Source organism: Myripristis murdjan, chromosome 8 (genome assembly GCF_902150065.1).
Source record: "Myripristis murdjan chromosome 8, fMyrMur1.1, whole genome shotgun sequence".
Taxonomy (NCBI): Eukaryota; Metazoa; Chordata; class Actinopteri; order Holocentriformes; family Holocentridae; genus Myripristis; species Myripristis murdjan.
Genome location: NC_043987.1, coordinates 5,497,786 through 5,516,218, shown reverse-complemented (window position 1 = coordinate 5,516,218; position 18,433 = coordinate 5,497,786). Strand labels below are relative to the sequence as shown.

At 40.0% G+C, this 18,433-nt stretch overlaps 2 protein-coding genes across 2 annotated transcripts in view; one reads left to right on the top strand and one right to left on the bottom strand.

Annotated features, from left to right (window-relative positions):
- LOC115363064 (uncharacterized) overlaps positions 1 to 18,433 on the bottom strand; it is a 164,162-nt gene that overhangs the window by 15,432 nt on the left and 130,297 nt on the right. The gene's annotated exons all lie outside the window — the stretch shown is intronic.
- On the top strand, positions 10,825 to 15,841 carry LOC115363059 (interferon-induced very large GTPase 1-like). The gene is made up of 3 exons (XM_030057131.1): positions 10,825 to 10,854; positions 10,961 to 14,352; positions 14,479 to 15,841. Exons 2-3 carry the CDS (start codon positions 10,982 to 10,984, stop codon positions 15,839 to 15,841), a joined length of 4,734 nt encoding a protein of 1,577 aa, XP_029912991.1. The 5' UTR covers positions 10,825 to 10,854; positions 10,961 to 10,981.

The window sequence follows — 18,433 nt, the reverse complement described above, 5'->3', positions numbered from 1 at the left end:
CTCAAGCACAAAAGGAACTCCCTTAACATCTTCAGCATATACTAAAGTATATAATACAAAAAGTAATAACTAAACCCAACAGTTCTTTTGGTGCAAATTTATCTCACTGGGTTGTTCTTTGAAATAATGTTACTTCAAAATGACAAAAATCACCACTGAATAATAGTTGTTGGGAAAGGCTTTGACTTTGGACTCTGATCTCCCCATGGAGCGGGAGATGCTTTTATGGTTTTATTGGTGTTTACTGGTCCCAATAAAGGATCCTGCCTTTTTCACACAGACTTATAACTTTGATCTCTTCCACCCCTTGCGAGAAGGAATGGTTGTGTTTCAAGAAGAGGCCTGAATATTAGCCAGACAACCTGAGCCTGAACCTGAAAATCCTTAAATTTGACCCTGGAGGTGTGTTTCTCCAGAGGTTAGCTTATTTCTACCGGTGGAAAACTTCACCTCATCTCCTCACTGCATTGGCTCCCTGTTTGCCTCAGAGTTGATTTGAAGATCCTTTTATTGGTTTACTACGCTCATTATGTTCTTGTTCCTTCCTGTTTATCAAACGCCCAGGTGTTCTGGCAGCAGCTTTTTAATTATGCATAAAATCAGAACAAAAACTGATTCCTGTGGTCAAAGTCTGTGGAACTGCCCTCGTGAAGGCCTGAGGGCCACAGACAATGTTGATATTTATAAAAGCAAAGTCAAGACCTACCTTTTTAGCCTGGCTTTTAATTGCATTTTAGTTATTTATTTATACATTTATTTATGTATTTTAGCCTGTTTCCCATCTTTTACATCCTTCCCATCTTTTTTATCCTATAACTGTCTGGATTGTTTTCTTTTTCATACCCTACTTTTTATTTTCTGGTTTTACTCACAAATACTGTAAGGTTGATATGCGTTACTTTTCAAAATCACTGTGACAGCACTAAGCATTTACCAATATTAGCCTCCACATAATGGAACATAGTGCTGCACAATAAAAAGAATGAAGTTGATAATCAGGTATGTTTTTTATGCATTAAATCTCTGGTACACTTTGCTAAAACATGCCTTACATTCACATGCTACACATATAAGCAATGAAATGCAGCAGGAGCAATAGTACTTTACTGACTTTCTGACTCTGTGCTGTCACTCAAGCACAAAAGGAACTCCCTTAGCATCTTCAGCATGTACTAAAGTCTCTCATCTCATCTCTCATCTCATCATCTGCAGCTTATCTGAGGCCGGGTCGCGGGGGCAGCAGTCTGAGCAGAGACACCCAGACTTCCCTCTCCCCAGACACTTCCGCAAGCTCCTCAGGAGGAGCACCAAGGCGTTCCCAGGCCAGCTGAGAGACATTGGGCCCTATCTTGCGCCAGAGTCCCTAAACCCGTTATTTGGGGATTTAGCATTGCGCAAGAGGCGTTCCCCCGCAAAAGTTGCTATCTTGCACACCTGCCGTTATCCGTAAAACACTTGCGCTACCCATTATATTATGCATAGGTGTGTTTTGGGCATTACGCCAGTTAAACCAGTCAGTGTGCCAGGTGCCATTGCCTTTAAGGGCAGGCTGCGCTATCCTAAATCCTAAAACCGAAACCCGAGATGGAGAGAGGGAGGTAGATTTTCTCAGGGGTTCAACTGAGGCTAAAGCAAGGTGGCTTTTTATATATATAAATATTAAATATTATATTATAGGCGAGTTAATTTTGGAGGTGGAGCCGCATGTGCACGTCCACATGTGTCCAAGTGGACGTGTCACAAGGTTGTACTGATTGAATAAAATCCCCGGGTCACACCACACAGACACAAGAGGCAGAGGTGGAACTATTTGTAAACTAATTTATTGACAAGGTAGATTGGGCAAATAAAATATTAAGAATAAAAATAGGCTATAGCACAGCTGCTGGCTTATGATAAAACAATAAAACACACTGGCGTAAGTGTTCAAGATGAAACAGTCTATCCTCTAAACAGTCTATATGAGTAATATACTCAGTTCATTCCGACGGCGTCCCGGTATCAGTCCAACCGCATGCATGGTGTGGCTCCGTCGCGGTGCGCATTGAAGCCGCCTGGGCGCACTCTTGTTAAAGCCCAAACTTTAGGAAAAGCGTGTGCTCAAGATAGCAATTTTAGGGATAGCGCATAAAACACGCCCACGGACACACCTCCAGGCGCAAATAACGGAGTCGGCATAATGGATAGCGGGTAGCGTGGGGGCAAGATACCATTTAGGGATAGCGGAAGCTTCGAAATGCGCAATTCACAGGTAGCAGGTAGTGGCAACGGGTAGCGGGTGGCATAAGATAGGGCCCATAGTTCCTCCAGCGTGTCCTGGGCCTTCCCTAGGGCCTCCTCCCAGTGGGGCATGCCTGGAACACCTCCCCAGGGAGGCATCCAGGGGGCATCTGAAACAGATGCCCGAGCCACCTCAACTGGTTCCTCTCGATGTGGAGGAGCAGCGGCTCTACTCCGAGCTCCTCCCGAGTGACCGAGCTCCTCACCCTATCTCTAAGGGAGCACCCGGCCACCCTGCCAAGGAAACTCATTTCAGCCACTTGTATCTGCGATCTTGTCCTTTTGGTGATTACCCAAAGCCCATGACCATAGGTGAGGGTAGGAACGTAGATTGACTGGTAAATCGAGAGCTTCGCCTTTCGACCACATCGCTGCGGAGGCTGCACCGATCCACCTGTCAATCTCACGCTCCATCCTTCCCTCACTCGTGAACAAGACCCCGAGATACTTGAACTCCTCCACAGGACTTCTCCACCAACCTGGAGATGCCACCTTTTTCCGGTCGAGAACCATGGCTTTGGACTTGGAGGTGCTGATTGTCATCCCAGCCGCTTCACACTCGGCTGCAAACTGCCCCAGTGCCTGCTGAAAGTCCTGCCTCAAAGGAGCCAACAGGACAAAATCATCCACAAAAAGCAGCGATGAAATCCTGTGACTCCCAAACAGGACTTCCTCCAGGCCCCCGGCTGCGCCTATAAATTCTGTCCATAAAGATTATGAACAGAACCAGTGATAAAGGGCAGCCCTGCCGGAGTCCAACATGCAATGGGAACAGGTCTGACTTATTGCCGACAATGCGAACCAAACTCCTGCTCCGGTCGTACAGGGACCGAACAGCCCTTAGCAAAGGGCCTCGGACCCCATACTACCGGAGCACTCCCCACAGGGCACCACGAGGGACACGGTCGAATGCCTTCTCCAGATCCACAAAACACATGTGAACTGGTTGGGCAAACTTCCATGAACCCTCGAGCACCCTCCGGGTATAGAGCTGGTCCAGTGTTCCACGGCTGGGACGAAAACCGCATTGTTCCTCCTGAATCTGAGGTTCGACTATCGGCCGAATCCTCCTCCCCAGTACCCTGGCGTAGAACTTCCCGGGTAGGCTGAAAAGTGTGACCCTCCTGTAGTTGGAACACACTCTCCGGTCCCCCTTCTTAAAAAGAGGGACCACCACCCCGGTCTGCCACTCCAGAGGCACTGTCCCCAACCGCCATGCGATGTTGCAGAGGCGTGTCAGCCAAGACAACCCCACAACATCCAGAGACTTGAGATACTCAGGGCCAATCTCATCCACCCCCACCGCTCTGCCACTGAGGAGCTTATGAACCACCCCAGTGACCTCAGCTTGGGTGATGGACGAGTCCACCTCTGGGTCCTCAGCCTCTGCTTTCTCAACAGAAGACGTGACGATGGGATATAGGAGACCCTCGAAGTATTCTTTCCACCACCTGACAATAGCCCCATGTACTGAAGTATAGCCTATAATACAAAGAGTAATAACTAAACCCAACAGTTCTTTTGATGCAAATTTATATCGCTGGGTTGTTCTTTAATGTCAAATAATGTTACTTCAAAATGACAACAATCACCACTGAATAATAGTTGTTGAGAAAGGTTTTGACTTTGGACTCTGATCTCCCCATGGAGTGGGAGAGTGAGATTATGAATTTATCTACTGGAGATCAGAGATCATAATCACACAATGCTCAGAGAAATCAGGTCATTTAATGCTTTTATGGTTTTATTGGTGTTTACTGATCCCAATAAAGGACCCTGCCTCTTTCACACAGACTTATAACTTTGATCTCTTCCACCCCTTGCGAAAAGGAATAGTTGTGTTTCAAGAAGAGGCCTGAATATTAGCCAGACAACCTGAGCCTGAACCTGAAAATCCTTAAATTTGACCCTGGAGGTGTGTTTCTCCAGAGGTTAGCTTATTTCTACCGGTGGAAAACTTCACCTCATCTCCTCACTGCACTGGCTCCCTGTTTGCCTCAGAGTTGATTTGAAGATCCTTTTATTGGTTTACTAAGCTCTTTATGTTCTTGTTCCTACTTGTTTATCAAACGCTCAGGTGTTCTGGCACCAGCTTTTTAATTCTGCATAAAATGAGAACAAGAACTGATTCCTGTGGTCAAAGTCTATGGAACCGCCCTCGTGAAGGCCTGAGGGCCACGGACAGTGTTGATATTTATAAAAGCAAAGTCAAGACCTACCTTTTTAGCCTGGCTTTTAATTGCATTTTAGTTATTTATTTATACATTTATTTATGTATTTTAGCCTGTTCCCCATCTTTTACATCCTTCCCATCTTTTATATCCTATAACTTTTTTTTTCTTCTTTTTCATACCGCACTTTTTATTTTCTGGTTTTACTCACTTCTATACATGTCCTCTCTTTATATTTTTATTATTAAGTATTTTATTATTGTAGCTTGTTTTTATTTATTTACTCATTTTATTTCTATTTTTATTTCACTGTTTTTAGGTTTAACTATTTCTTATTGGTCTTTTTTGTTGGTTTGGATGTTTGTTTTGGCAGGGGTATTGTTTTACTGTATGAAGCACTTGTGTTGCATGTTTGAATAAAAAGTTCCATAGAAATGATAAAGTCTGCTTCCAAGTAGTTTATTTGCTTAAAAATAGATGGAGCAACATGCTGCACTCTTTGAAACTTTTCCAGCATATCCACTTACACTTTACTAAGTGCAGTGTGATCACTGCCTTAGTGCTACCATGCAGTGAATCGCTTTGAAGCTGGAAGAGTATCTGTGCTCAAAGAAATGATTCACAAATCTGTACTTTGGTGTGTTTATAAACAATTAAGACCATTTTAATCTATTGTCATATTTGTGCCACTAAAAATAGTACACAAGTCCTTTCATAATGCAGTAGCCCAACAGCTTGTACACAGATTTTTCTGTATTTTCATATTAATCTTTGTGATGAAGCCTGTAGGCTTCATAAACACATAAAATTTTACAGGAATAATTGAAGCTGCGAGGACAATGAAAGCTGTAAGACTGATGTGTGTGACTATCTGTAATGCTCTCAAAGCCTGTCTCCTCTGCCTTCATTTAATGCTGGTGTGCAAAGTCACACCATGGCTAGAGAAAATGTGAAATTAAATTAAAATGTAGCCTTTTGTACATCTAAATCCAACCTTTAGACTCTTTAAAATATATAGGAAGCAATGATTTTATTTTGATGACAACAAACATGTTTTATCACTACATTTTTGTATTGAAACACAGGAAAATGATGACTGATGATGAACGATGATGACTATTAGGCCTATGTAATAAGATTAGTGTCCATATTTTCTACTAAATAGAGCTGCAGGTAACTGCTGTGTTCCTGCAAATCACGTGGTTTCTGGGAAATCACCTGACTTACAGTGATTGGCTCCGCCTCACCGGCCGACACCCTTTATCACCGAACCGATCCCTCCAGACAGACCAGATACAGATTGTGGAGGGGAGGAAGAAGGAGAATTTGCAACAGGACAGCACCGACAGAGACGAGGCAACACTCCTCACAGAGCTGAGAGAACACAAGGCAGTAGTGAGTAGAAACAGCATTTCTGTGCAGATGAAACCGCTTTATTGGCTAGAAAACACTGTGGTGGTAAGAGTGAAGAGGCTAGACCATCCGTTTTCTTCTCAGGGAGAGAGTAGCTTTTCTCTGTACGGCCCAGACAGTCTGTTTCAATTTCATTTCCAGCGCTCTCTCCTGAACAACTCGTCCTGCAGCAGAGTGCTTTTTTGTTTGTTTGTTTGTTTGTTTGTTTATTTGTTTGTTTTTGTTTTTTTTTTTTGCTCAGGGAAAAAAAATCCCTATGATAAATCATAATTATGAGATACAAAGAAAATTCGAAATCAGGATTAAAAAGTCAAAATTATGAAATAAAAAAGGCGAAATTATGAGATTCTTTCAGGCAACTGTCAAAGTGCAGCGGCACTTTGGCCTGAGTTCTGTTGGTGTGAGTTGTGGTCAATCTCAGATGGACTGTGAGGACACTGAGGATTATTTTAGACGCGGTTTAACAACAGATGAAATATTTTATTCTCATGCTGATTCACATGGGATTTTACTAAGCAAGCGTACCCTGGAGAGAATTTGAAGCAAGAAAAAGAACCAAACCATGAAGCTGAGGCAGCAGCTGGAAACATCTGGTCAATGGGCACACTTTTTAGTCTCATAATTTTCACTTTTTAATCTCATAATTTCGAGTTTTTTTAATCATAATTGTGACTATTATGACCATTACCATGTTTGTTTGTTTGTTTGTTTGTTTGTTTGTTTTTTCCCCTGGCGGAAATGGGCTTTCATAATTTACAAAGATACGCTCAGATTTTTGCTCCTTGTTCTGCTGGCGCGTTCTGCCAACTATGAGCTTAGTGCCAAACATAGAATTGAATGAACAGGTCTATTACTGTGAGAAGAAGAAAACCTGAGCATTACAGGCATCAGAAAAGGAAACTGTATGGCAGAATAGTTGTATTGGATTGCATTATTAGATTGTGCAGGTGGACCTAATAAAGTGGCCACTGAGTGTACATGTTCTTATGCTCGCACCATAGGCCTTTTCATTAGGATGGAGGACGGTTATTTCAGTACTTAGCACACCCACTGAGCACACCATTCAGCACCATGGACAGCACCTTATCAGATGAAAAACTTCTGTTTTGTCTCACAAAAAACTGCGTAATAACGCTAGTAAACACGAAATGATTGCATCGGTGTAATATAACATATGTACTGTTTGTCAGATACCTTTTAATACAAAACATAAGGTACTTGTCCCTGGCACCATCAGATTCAGCCAAAAACTCTTAATATTTTTTAGTATATAGTATGGCTTGGGACACCCAGCTTGAAATCGGTACCTGTGGTCACCCTAAGGGGGTCTGAAAAGTTGCTAAAACTGCTGCAGGAGTTTGCTGAACTGTGTCCTGCAGCCTCCTGCAAAACCTCGACCATCTGGGTGAAAAAACAAGTTTTTACGGAGTCCGCTCCTCAGCCAGCTTGTCTCTAAAAGGGCTGATCTATTTTCTGCCGCACTGCCACCGACTGAATTTGGGATTGGAGCTCCACTGTGTGGTGTTATAGTGGTAATGCTACGAAGAGGTCTGCCATTTTGGAAACAAGCTGGCTGAAGAGAGAGATGAAAATAAAACTTCAAAAAAATGGTTTTGTTGTGCCTCCTTTAACACAAATTTGGAGCTTTGTGTCACCTTGTTTTTTGCAGCGTGGTCCTGGTGAAGCTCTCGTTCTGACAACAGGGAAGGATTTAATAGACCAAACTTGGTGGATTATGCTCCCATAGACCGGCAAATACCACTGTATGGGTAATAGTTCAAACTATCACTTTAATGTTTGGGCAGGGCAGAAAATAAATTTGAGGCCATCCAACCCAAAAACAAGAAACACACACACACACACACATTCCACAATAACAATTACTTCTTGCCTATTAATGAAATATAATAGATATGTGATATATTAATAATAAACTAAATGAAGTAAAAGTAAATGAAAAAATAAACCAATGAATTGTTAACTCAGTCTCTGACTTCTGCCATTTACTGTAAATGTGTGCTACAGTGATGATACAAATGCAGGCTTTCAGCGGTAATACAGGCAAAGTGATACATCTTTTGGAAACACTGCTGTTGTGTAAAAAGTGCAATAAACCAGCTCTGTGTCAAGTAAACTAAATGCAATAAACCAAAGATCGGTGCAAACTACTGCAAAGTACGGAAATTTAAAAAGGGTGTGCCTGCACTTTCCAATGTTTAAATGTTGTCTGACCCATGTCAGCAAAAGCCTTGCATGCATGACTTTGTGACTTTGTATTGTATTGGTTTGTAAAAAGAACAGTAACACCTGCTAACTTTGTACAGGTTTGAATTATAGACAGTGCACCTAACAGGCGAAATGAGTTCTCTTGCTGTAAATAACCTTTTTTCTTTTTTGCAATATTAGTCTTAGTTTACTCTTGAATGTCCCTGATTACCTTTGTTCTCTGTCAACATGACAAGCAGATGGGATGGAGGAGGACATGGAAACAGAATCCGTGAGTCTTTTGATAGGAGACTCCAATGAGCATCAGGATCAGGATGAGGACATTATTGATCGTTTTACAGATGAGGCTGATACTCCAATGGATATAAATCCAGCATCTGAGAGTGCTTCATCAACTGGAAAAAAATGTGAGAGAATTTTACAGCCTACTATCTTAATAACCCCCTAAAATTGCTATTATGATTCAATTATTACATTTCTACAAGGGATGCGGTGAAATATCAACATCAGCACAGAATGAAAAATTCTGCCAATATGACAGGCTGATAAGAGGACACTTAAATAAATGCTCGATGCTCCAGTGAATGTGTACATTTTGAAACACATCGTGTTTTATGTCTGCACCTGCCAGTGGGACATCACAATAAGAGTAGACATAATAAAATGTTAATTCCACCACAGGAGAGACTTGATGTTCTCTGTGGAAAATAATATGCACATGTATCGGCTGGAAAAGAGTTGTTGAATATTGGGTATTGGCAAAAAATCCCTAATTACGACATGAATTATATAACTTTTGAGAATCAGTTACTGTGATTACACCAGTGCATGTGACATATTTTACATACTTAAATTGCTGCTCCTCCTGTCATTGTGTTCCAGTGGTGCCTGAGCTTATGGTCGTGGTGATTGGTGACATAAATTCTGTGCAGCCTGGATCAAGAAACCTCTTACTCACCCCTGATGACCAAGCAGCTGCAGTAGATGATTGCATACACTTTTCATCCAAATTGTATGACTTGTGTGGTCGTCACATATCTGTGATTAACTTAATTGGCCTTCAAAATGCTGAGCAGCTGGAACAGGAGTCACTGCTGAGTCGCATTGATCAGATTGTACATGAGCAGGGAATTCATGCCTTTCTCTTGCTGATACCAAATGGTCAGCATGTCAGCCACTACACTTTAGGAGTGCAGCGGTTAGAACAAATATTTGGGAAAGGATCACTTGCTTTTGCCATTACTGTTGTGACTCATGACTCAGATGAAAGATGTGACAGTGCGCTGACAGACCTGAAAGCCAATAGTGAATTTGATGAAAAAAGGTACCACACATGTTCAAAACATATGAGTGATGAAACAGAGATAATAGCTTTAATAGAAAAAATAGATGTCATGGTCTCTGACAATGAGCCAAACCACTACAGAGGAGCAGTGTGCACTAAAAACAAAGAGCAGCAGCTGATAATGGATCAAAAAAACAGTGAAGAAGAGAGCACCAGTGACTCTGTGGTTCAGCAAACTGCTGAAAGTGGTGAGATTTTAATGTTTGGGTTCTGGTGGGTACACAGAGATAAAACCTGCAGAGAGATTTGTGGACAACATCACATTTTACTAATAATTCACTTTTTCATTATCTACACCGTTTTTAAAGAAAACTATTGTGCTGCCTGTGCTGTAATTCTTTTGATCAAAACCGGAGTCGGAGACCTGCTTTGTGGACCTGCAGAATGCTTTTTAAAAACACATGAGTAGTGTTATGTAGAGTATTACTTGATATAAACAATAAATGTGCACTTACACAGCATGTCATCTGAGGTACCGCATCAGTTACCATAGCCATTTTAGCAGTTGTAGCAATTAATTTTGAAACACATGATTCTTGTCTTGTCTAACATTTAGTTTTTAACAACATTGTTTGGTTTCTGACTAAGAAAAATGACACATGCTTCAGTTTGCTCTAATTAACAGGTATGTTTTCATACCATTAGACAATAACCAAGTATATTCAATCATTGTTCATTCCATTTTTTTAATTTATTCTCTATAGTCCTCACTTTGCTTTATCTGCAGAAATATTGCATAATGCATTGTTAAATAAAAGAGGGTGGCATGAACAAATGTAATGATTTCTTTCTCTTTGACGTGGTGCAATCTGTGTTTCTTCCAAAACTCTGCCATAGATGAAGAGAAGGATGAATTGGAGGATAAAGCAGAAACCGAGAATAAGGTAAGACTGTGTAATCAATATTCAATAGTTACTATCATACAAGAGTTTGTAGGGTTTTGTAGGGTTGCACTTGGTACTGCTTTGCATCGGTTGTAAGATAGGGCCCTTTGTTTCACTTTGCTCTTTCTTTTTGGTGAAGCTAACTGTACTCTGACATTGAAGATCATTGTCTGTTATTGGTCCTCAGCTTGCATATTTATCTTAATGGTGCTTTCTTGATTGGGTTTTACCTGAACAGATGACGAATGAAACTGCTGAACAAGATAACAAGACAACAAAAGATTCTGAAATCGAGTCAGTCCACACATCTGCTGCAAATGAGAAAGGTATTGATTGGGTGATCACTTGGATGCTCTTTAATGTAGTTTAAAAAATTCTACAAATTATGCAAAACTGAATTAATAACTCACTAAACAACTAAAAGAAAAACAGAAACAAATCAATTTGTCACATCTACAAGCACTTTGTTGCATCCCTCTAATGATTTATTTCATTAGGCTGTATAAATGAACATACAGATGAAGACAAAGATCAGGTAAGAAAGTAGAACTGAAATTCACTAGACATGTATGAGCAATTACTCCACATGTGAGGTTTTTATTTATTTATTTATTTTACATATGTAATTATTTTGTTTACAGGATGGAGAGCCACAAAACTCTATGAAGAATTCAGAAGAGATCACCTCAGCAGAGCAAAGTCAAAGAGACATTGACACATTGCTTAGGAGACTTCACCTTGACAATTACAAAAATCAAGAGAAGTTGACACTAGAACATTTTCTTAGCCTAGGCCCACCTGTAAAACAGCACCAAGAGACATCTGAGCAGGACTTAGCTCAAACCTTCCTTAAGAGGTTGATGATGCTAGACCACAGAGCCAGATATGTCCTTGTAGAACAGAACAGTGCTGAGGAGAGTCATCCAAACAAAGTGCAAACTGCCAACAGTACAGATGCAGATGAAAATGATTTTGATGTGTTTTTCAACACTGTTCCAAACACTGATCAAAGTAAACAACGACATGACATTCATCCAATGGATGTTCAGATGGCAGTATTTCACAGCTCAGATAATTTTCTCAGGCAGAACATGGTTACCAAGTTATCACAGTGTCAGTACGCCTTACCTCTGCTTTTGCCTGATCCATTCAAAATGGATATTGAGTGTCCTCTGTGGACACTGAGACAAATAAGAAAAAGCTGGAAGAGAACAGATAACTCAAACATTGTCACAATGAGCAATATTCCTATCTATAAAGCTGAGACACCCATGGTGTCATTTTTTCGTCTTGGTTCTAACTCATCATCTAAATCTCAGCTGATGAACGCCTTAATCAGTGACCGTCACAACACATTCTTTCATAGGAACTGCCCAGGCAACAGCAAGTCTCGCTACTTGATGGATGGTGTGGCAGAGATTGCCTGGTACTGCCCTGCTGGAAAACCTACTGATGCTTTCAGTGACTGTATTGCCTTCTGCAATCTTCATGGTGATGCTCTAACACATGAAAAACAGCGTGACATACTGATTGAAAAAGCTTCAGTCAATGTTGTTCTACTACCAACTGTGGAAAAAGGTGACAAAAGTTCAACAATTATTTCAGCTCTTCTCAAGTCTCCAACGCCTCTCATCTGTCTCATTGCTGATAATGACAGTGCTGCAATTCAGAAGAAGCCTGGAAAATACATGATGGGTCTGAAAGACAAAAGTCAGTCAGATGTACCTGAAGAACTCAAAAAAATCCTCAGAAAAATGTTGTCTGCGCAAGATGTGACCTTCAAACTTGAAACTATGGCCGATGTCCCTGGGATCAGAGTGGATGAAAATGATGGAGTCTGCTTAAAAGGGAAGTCTTCTGCTTCAGAGATACTCAAATTGCTTCAAATTATGGATATTTCAAAGATCAAAGAGACATTTCTCCAATGTCAAGGCCAATTTTGGCATGAGTGGTGCAACAAAAACAAAGAAATGTATCACCTCAGAGGACAAATTGAGAAGCAAAAATGTCAGAAACAGCAAGAACTGAAGGAAATACGACAAAAACAACATCAGATTCCTTCCAGTCCCCTCATGCAGTTATTTACTGAAAATCTCCAGAAACTGTCATCAAATGAGAAAATGTATTTCCTGAAGTGGACTGGAATCTTACTGGATGACCTATCCACAGACGACCTCTCTGCGATTCTCCAACAATATGATAGCAAGTGGTGTGAGGTCTTGGCTTTGAGGAAGAAACATGAGAAATCAGATCAGTTAAAAAATCTGCAAATTGAGCTTGAAGAAATATCAACAAAACTCCAGTCAGCAACATTTGGATTAGAGCACATCTTTAGGGAAATGGGACAGCTCTATGAAGCTGCTGCATCTCTGACAAATAAAATAAAGAGAGGACAGACTAATTGGTCCATCTACCCTGAACTGGCTGCAGAGCTGATGATATCAGGACAGCCAATGGAGCTGCTGGATGGTGATGCTGGTCATGTGCCATTGACTTGGATCAGTAGTGTTTTTGATGTGGTCATCAAGAAATTGGGAGACAAGCGAGTTTTTGTTTTGTCAGTTCTAGGCATCCAAAGCAGTGGAAAATCAACAATGCTGAATGCCATGTTTGGGTTGCAGTTTGCTGTAAGTGCTGGCAGGTGCACAAGGGGTGCCTTCATGCAGCTTGTGAAAGTTTCAGCAGAGATTCAGAAAGACTTTAAGTTTGACTATGTTCTAGTTGTGGACACTGAAGGACTGCGTGCTCTGGAGTTGGAAGGGAGCACCAATCTTCACCATGACAATGAACTGGCAACATTTGTCATTGGTCTTGGAAACTTGACTTTGGTCAACATTTTTGGAGAAAATGCAGCTGAGATGCAAGATATCCTTCAGATTGCTGTACAGGCATTCATGAGGATGAAGAAGGTCAAGCTGTCACCAAGCTGTGTATTTGTACACCAGAATGTTACTGAAATTGCAGCTGGAGAGAAAAACATGGAAGGAAGGAGGCGCTTACAAGAAAAACTGGATAAGATGGCCCAACTAGCTGCCAAAGAGGAGGTTTGTGACGCTGAGTGCTTCAGTGATGTCATTGCATTTGATGTACAAGAAGATGTTAAATACTTCGCCCAGCTGTGGGAGGGAGGTCCACCTATGGCCCCTCCAAACCCAGGTTACAGCGAGAGCATCCAAGAGCTGAAGAACACCATTCTTTCAAAAGCATCAAAGTCTAATGGGATGACTCTTTCACAATTCAAAAATCGCATTCTGGACCTCTGGAACGCCTTGCTGAATGAACACTTTGTTTTTAGTTTCAAAAACACACTTGAAATTGCAGTGTATAGAAAACTTGAGGTTCAGTATGGGAACTGGACTTGGATGTTGAGGGAAGCCCTGCTGAACATCGAAAACCAACTTCATAACAGAATTGAAAATGAAAAACTTGACAAGGTTGATCACAGTTATCTCATAAAGGAGATGACCACTTCTCATAAAGAAGTCGAAACAGCTATGAAGACATACTTTGATGAAAATGAAGACAAAGAAATGTTGGCTCAATGGCGAGGCCGATTTGAAAGCAAAATAAAGGAGTTTCATGATGAACAAATGAAGGGAGTTAAAAGAAAACTGGAGGAGGTTATCCAGCAGAAGAAAGCTCGCAAAAAGCTAGATGATAAGAAGACAGAGTTTGAGAACAAACTGCTCCAAAAGAGCAAAGAGTTGGCTTGTGAGTTGAGAGACAAGGCCAAAAATGAGGGACTTGAACTTGATCTTGTTGTAGAACGTCACTTCAACAGTGTCTGGGATGTGTGGGTCAATGAATTAACTAAAGGTACCGAACAGATAAAGGATATTGACATAGAAGAAGAAGAGTGTTGTGTTCTCACAGATCTTGGTATTGACTCGTCTCTCATGCAGGAATGCAAAGACTCTGGTAAATACAAAAAGATATCAACAATTGGGAATTATATTGATTATGTGACCCTTACCAAGCACCAACATCTTGGAGACAAAAGTGAACAATCTGAAGACAGGGAGAGGGAGACCAAGGAGACAAAAAGACAAAGAAAAAATATTTTAGCCCGATTATGGGTGGGTATCAAGAAATCCTTTGGATTTAGACGAGAAGTACAACTAGACTCAAGCAGTGCTTTGCCTTATGAAGAACAACGAGCAATCCAAGATCTCATCAGTGATGCTGAAAATGTGACCATGGACATAATTAAAAGCAAATCTGTGGCTACAAGAGGCTACAACAGGACTTACTTGCATGAAGTAGTCAAAACAGTGAAGGAAAAACTGAAAGACTCTGAATCAAGGAAGAAGCCTTTTGTCCTCAAGAATGAGTTTAAAGTGGATCTCTTACTGTATGTTTGTGACATTGCATGGAATCAGCTTTTAAAGTCTCACCGCAATTTCAGGAATAACAATGATGCACTCATTTATTTGAAAAGCAAGAAAAAACAATATTATAGCATATTTGTGAGCTATTATAAAAATCACTCCTCTGCTGCTGTGCTTGCTGAGTTGATCAGTGGCCAACTGGAGACTTCCATCGTTGAGGCTGTGTACAACAAGACTGCCATTGACCTGGCTGGAGAGATGAAGTCTAGTTTCCCACCTTTCAGTGGAAACAAGGTGAACTTAGAGAAACATATTTTACAGTCACTAGCAGAAGAAGAGGACTTTGAGAAATACATGGAGTACATTAAGCGCCCAAGGAAACTAGTAGAGGGTTTCATAAAAAAGGCTGTAAAGGAATACATCTTCACCCAACACGGCAAAGTAGATAGTATACTCAAGAAAAATGTGACCAGCACAATGCAGCTTTTGAGTCAAGCAGTGCACAGTGCAACAGAGAAAGTTAAAAGTCAAGGAGGAAACACTGACGTGTGGCTGAAGGAGTTTTCCAGATTGTTAAAAGATCAGCTCAAGTTTAATACTAACTGTTGGAAGAATTTTAGTGATATAGACAAGTTTGACTTTCTCAAGGAGGAACTAGACAAAGGCCTTGAAGCCGTTAGTGAGAAGATGGGAGGCCTCTCCGTGAGCCGCAGGGAGGGATTCAGTGTGAGGCCTGATGAAATTCTCATTGTCCAACTGTGCAGTTCCTGCTGGGCACAGTGTCCTTTCTGTAATGCCATTTGCACCAACACTCTGGAGGATCACAGCCCTGATGACCACTGTGTCCCTTTTCATCGCCCTTATGGAATCAGTGGGTGGCACTATAGAGATACAGTGGAATTTAGCGTCAATTTCTGCACAACATCAGTTGCAAGTGATGGACAATTTTACCCTCATCGTGATTCAGAACAGAGCATTCCATTTAAACTGTACAAAACTGCAGGACCTGAATATGCTAACTGGGAAATTACACCTGATGCATCCAAGCTGATATATTGGAAGTGGTTTGTATGCCGATTTCAGAGGGAACTAGAGGAACATTATGGATTGAAATTCCAGGGTTTAGGAGAAATTCCCAGCGAGTGGAAGTCTCACACCAAAGAAAAAGCTATCAAAAGTTTGGAGAACATGTGAAGTCTGTCCTCCCTCTTTAACTGAAACTCGAGGGTTTTCCAGCAGCAAGAGATTCACAAAGCCTCATTTTGCCCTCACCTCTGAGAGATTAGCATGTCTGTGAAGGACAAATGGGAAAAGACAGCAAAATATCACACGTGTGCCTCCACTGTTGGGCAGAAATCTGAGTTCTGAATTGAAAAGGGCAAATCCAGTGAAGGGAGGGAAGAGAACAGTAGCACTGGGCAGGGTTGCTGAAATGCTAAATCAATCAGTCAGATATTTATGAATTCATCAGTCTCTCTTAAGTACTTACATTAAGAAGTAGGGAAATGGCAGCAAAGGAGAATAAAAAATATTATATTGTTATGCTGTTTGTTTGCCAATAAATGGGGAGGACTAAATGTATTACACACAGTAAAATGAATCATGAGATGTTTTTTTTTGTTTTGTTTTTTTCTTCATTTGATTAAGATGTGGAATTTGTTTGTTTAAACAAAATGTATGACATTTTGTTGCCAGGAAACATAACTGCATACACTGTCAGAGTTTATTGACATACCCTCAGCTGAAAAAAGGATTTTTTTTTCTTTAGCTTTTTCACTATTATCTACAAATTGTGTCTGATAGTGTTTCTGACATGTAACACAAGTATTGTCATCTTTGTTTTTACATTTTTTAAGTGGGACTTACATTACAGTGCGTATTGCAGCTGTATTACCTAATTTGTAGAAAACATTGTGTGTGTCTGGAATTAAAGAATGGACATGTATGTTTCCACTATTTTTAAGTTTTGTATTGAACTATGTATTGTTGAAACTGTGATTTAAACCAGTTTATCTTACATCTTACATATCTTAATATTTTTTATACGTGCATATTATATCAGTTTGTTTTTCATACTGTTGCTCTGTGTGAAGTTCAGCAGAGACATTTATTATGAGAAGTGATGAATACAAGCCGTCATCTGATTTTTTTCTTAAGCTTTATTTGACTTTTTTTTTTACAATCTCAAGATCATCATGACATAACAGAAATATTATATCTGTGGTTTGTTTTTTTGTGAGGCTGAAATTGCTTTTTTTTTTTTTTTTATAAGGAATTAGATTTTTGGAAAATCAGGAACTGTTGATTATATGATCTGCGTGTACAATTTGTGTTATGTATTACAGAATGGGCTTTTAAATTTAGGTTTGCTTGTTGTTTTTGGTATGTTCCTGCTCTTTTAGGTTACATGTTTTTCTTTTTTCTTATCATAATAAACCATGATAAGAAAAATGGTCTTTTTTCCAGTATTGAACTATGTTGAACCTTTCATTTAATTCAGTTAGCCTTGATATTTTTATTGGTGTATGTATATTATGTGAGGGTTTTGTTTCCTTTCTGTTCTGTTTCTGTTTCTATTTCTTTTCTTTTCTTTTTCTTTTTTTTTTGCTGTCATTTTTGGCATGCACCAAACTGGATTTTATATATAACGTTAGTGTAAATCATGATATTCTTTATAAAAAGAAGAGACCAAGTGTGTGCACAACCAAGCAAATCATTCAAGACAATTCTCTTTTCTCTCTCTCTCTTTTTTTTTTTTTTTTTTTTTTGAGGCTCAAAACGGAGAATACAAGTATTTACTGGGAGCTGAACAGTGTGCAGACCTCACTCTTTTATTCTGTATGAGAAGCACATGTTTCAGAGACATTATTTCATCAGTTATGAAAAGGATGCTTCAGTGACAAAATAAAGCCATTTGGGTTGACACCTTTTATATTACCGATGCACAGTTTCAAATAAAACACATTCTTCAAACTAATTATTATTCATGGACTGGATCTCTCATTAGTTGTTGTTTCTAATACTGACTAACACAGCTTTGTAAATGAGATCATTAACTAAACTGATCAATAGAGCATGTGTGTGTGAAGACAGTCTCTCTCCTAGCGTATTTAATGTAATGTAAATGAAAAGATGGGTTTTATTTACCCCCCAAAATGCAACTTATTACAAACCAAAGATTTTAAATGCTAGGCCTATAAAAGAGGTCAACAAGAAATAACTAAACTGAATATACCTGCAACTAAACCAGATGTTAACTGAACAAATTGACCTAACATAACGACACATGAGGAAACATATATAGTGGCTTGGCCAAACCAAATAACAGACTAGGGGGTGAACACAATTAACATCAACTTTAACTAAATACAAAGCACACTAACTAAACCCCAAAATCCCCCCATGACATTTGCAACTCATGGTCGTGTCCAATCCATTTAACAGCACTCTGCCCTCAGCCACACCTTTTTTCCTCTACCAGGAAGGATCCTCCATCAGCTTTTTAACTCAAACAAACTCAAACAAAGAAAGAAATGATTAATATAACAAATTACTCCTTTTCATTACCCTACACTGTAAAAATGTGTGCACTCCATGTAAAACAATATACAGTTAAAGCAAATAAAAAGGTTCTAAATCAAACAGTGTGATGTTAATTGTTGAGGTGTGGTTGACTGCAAATGAAATAAACCTGTGCAAGTAATAAAATAATGACACTATAGTGAAACTAATGTGGTGAGGGTGGGGCAGTGTTACCCTGTGTGGCCGTGGCCATCACAAGATTAA

Coding starts and splice junctions, on each gene's coding strand:
- LOC115363059 (XM_030057131.1), top strand. CDS start 10,982: ATGAAGAATTCAGAAGAGATCACCTCAGCAGAGCAAAGTCAAAGAGAC. Junction 14,353..14,478: donor GACAGGGAGAGGGAGACCAA/GGAGACAAAAAG, acceptor AGAACAACGAGC/AATCCAAGATCTCATCAGTG.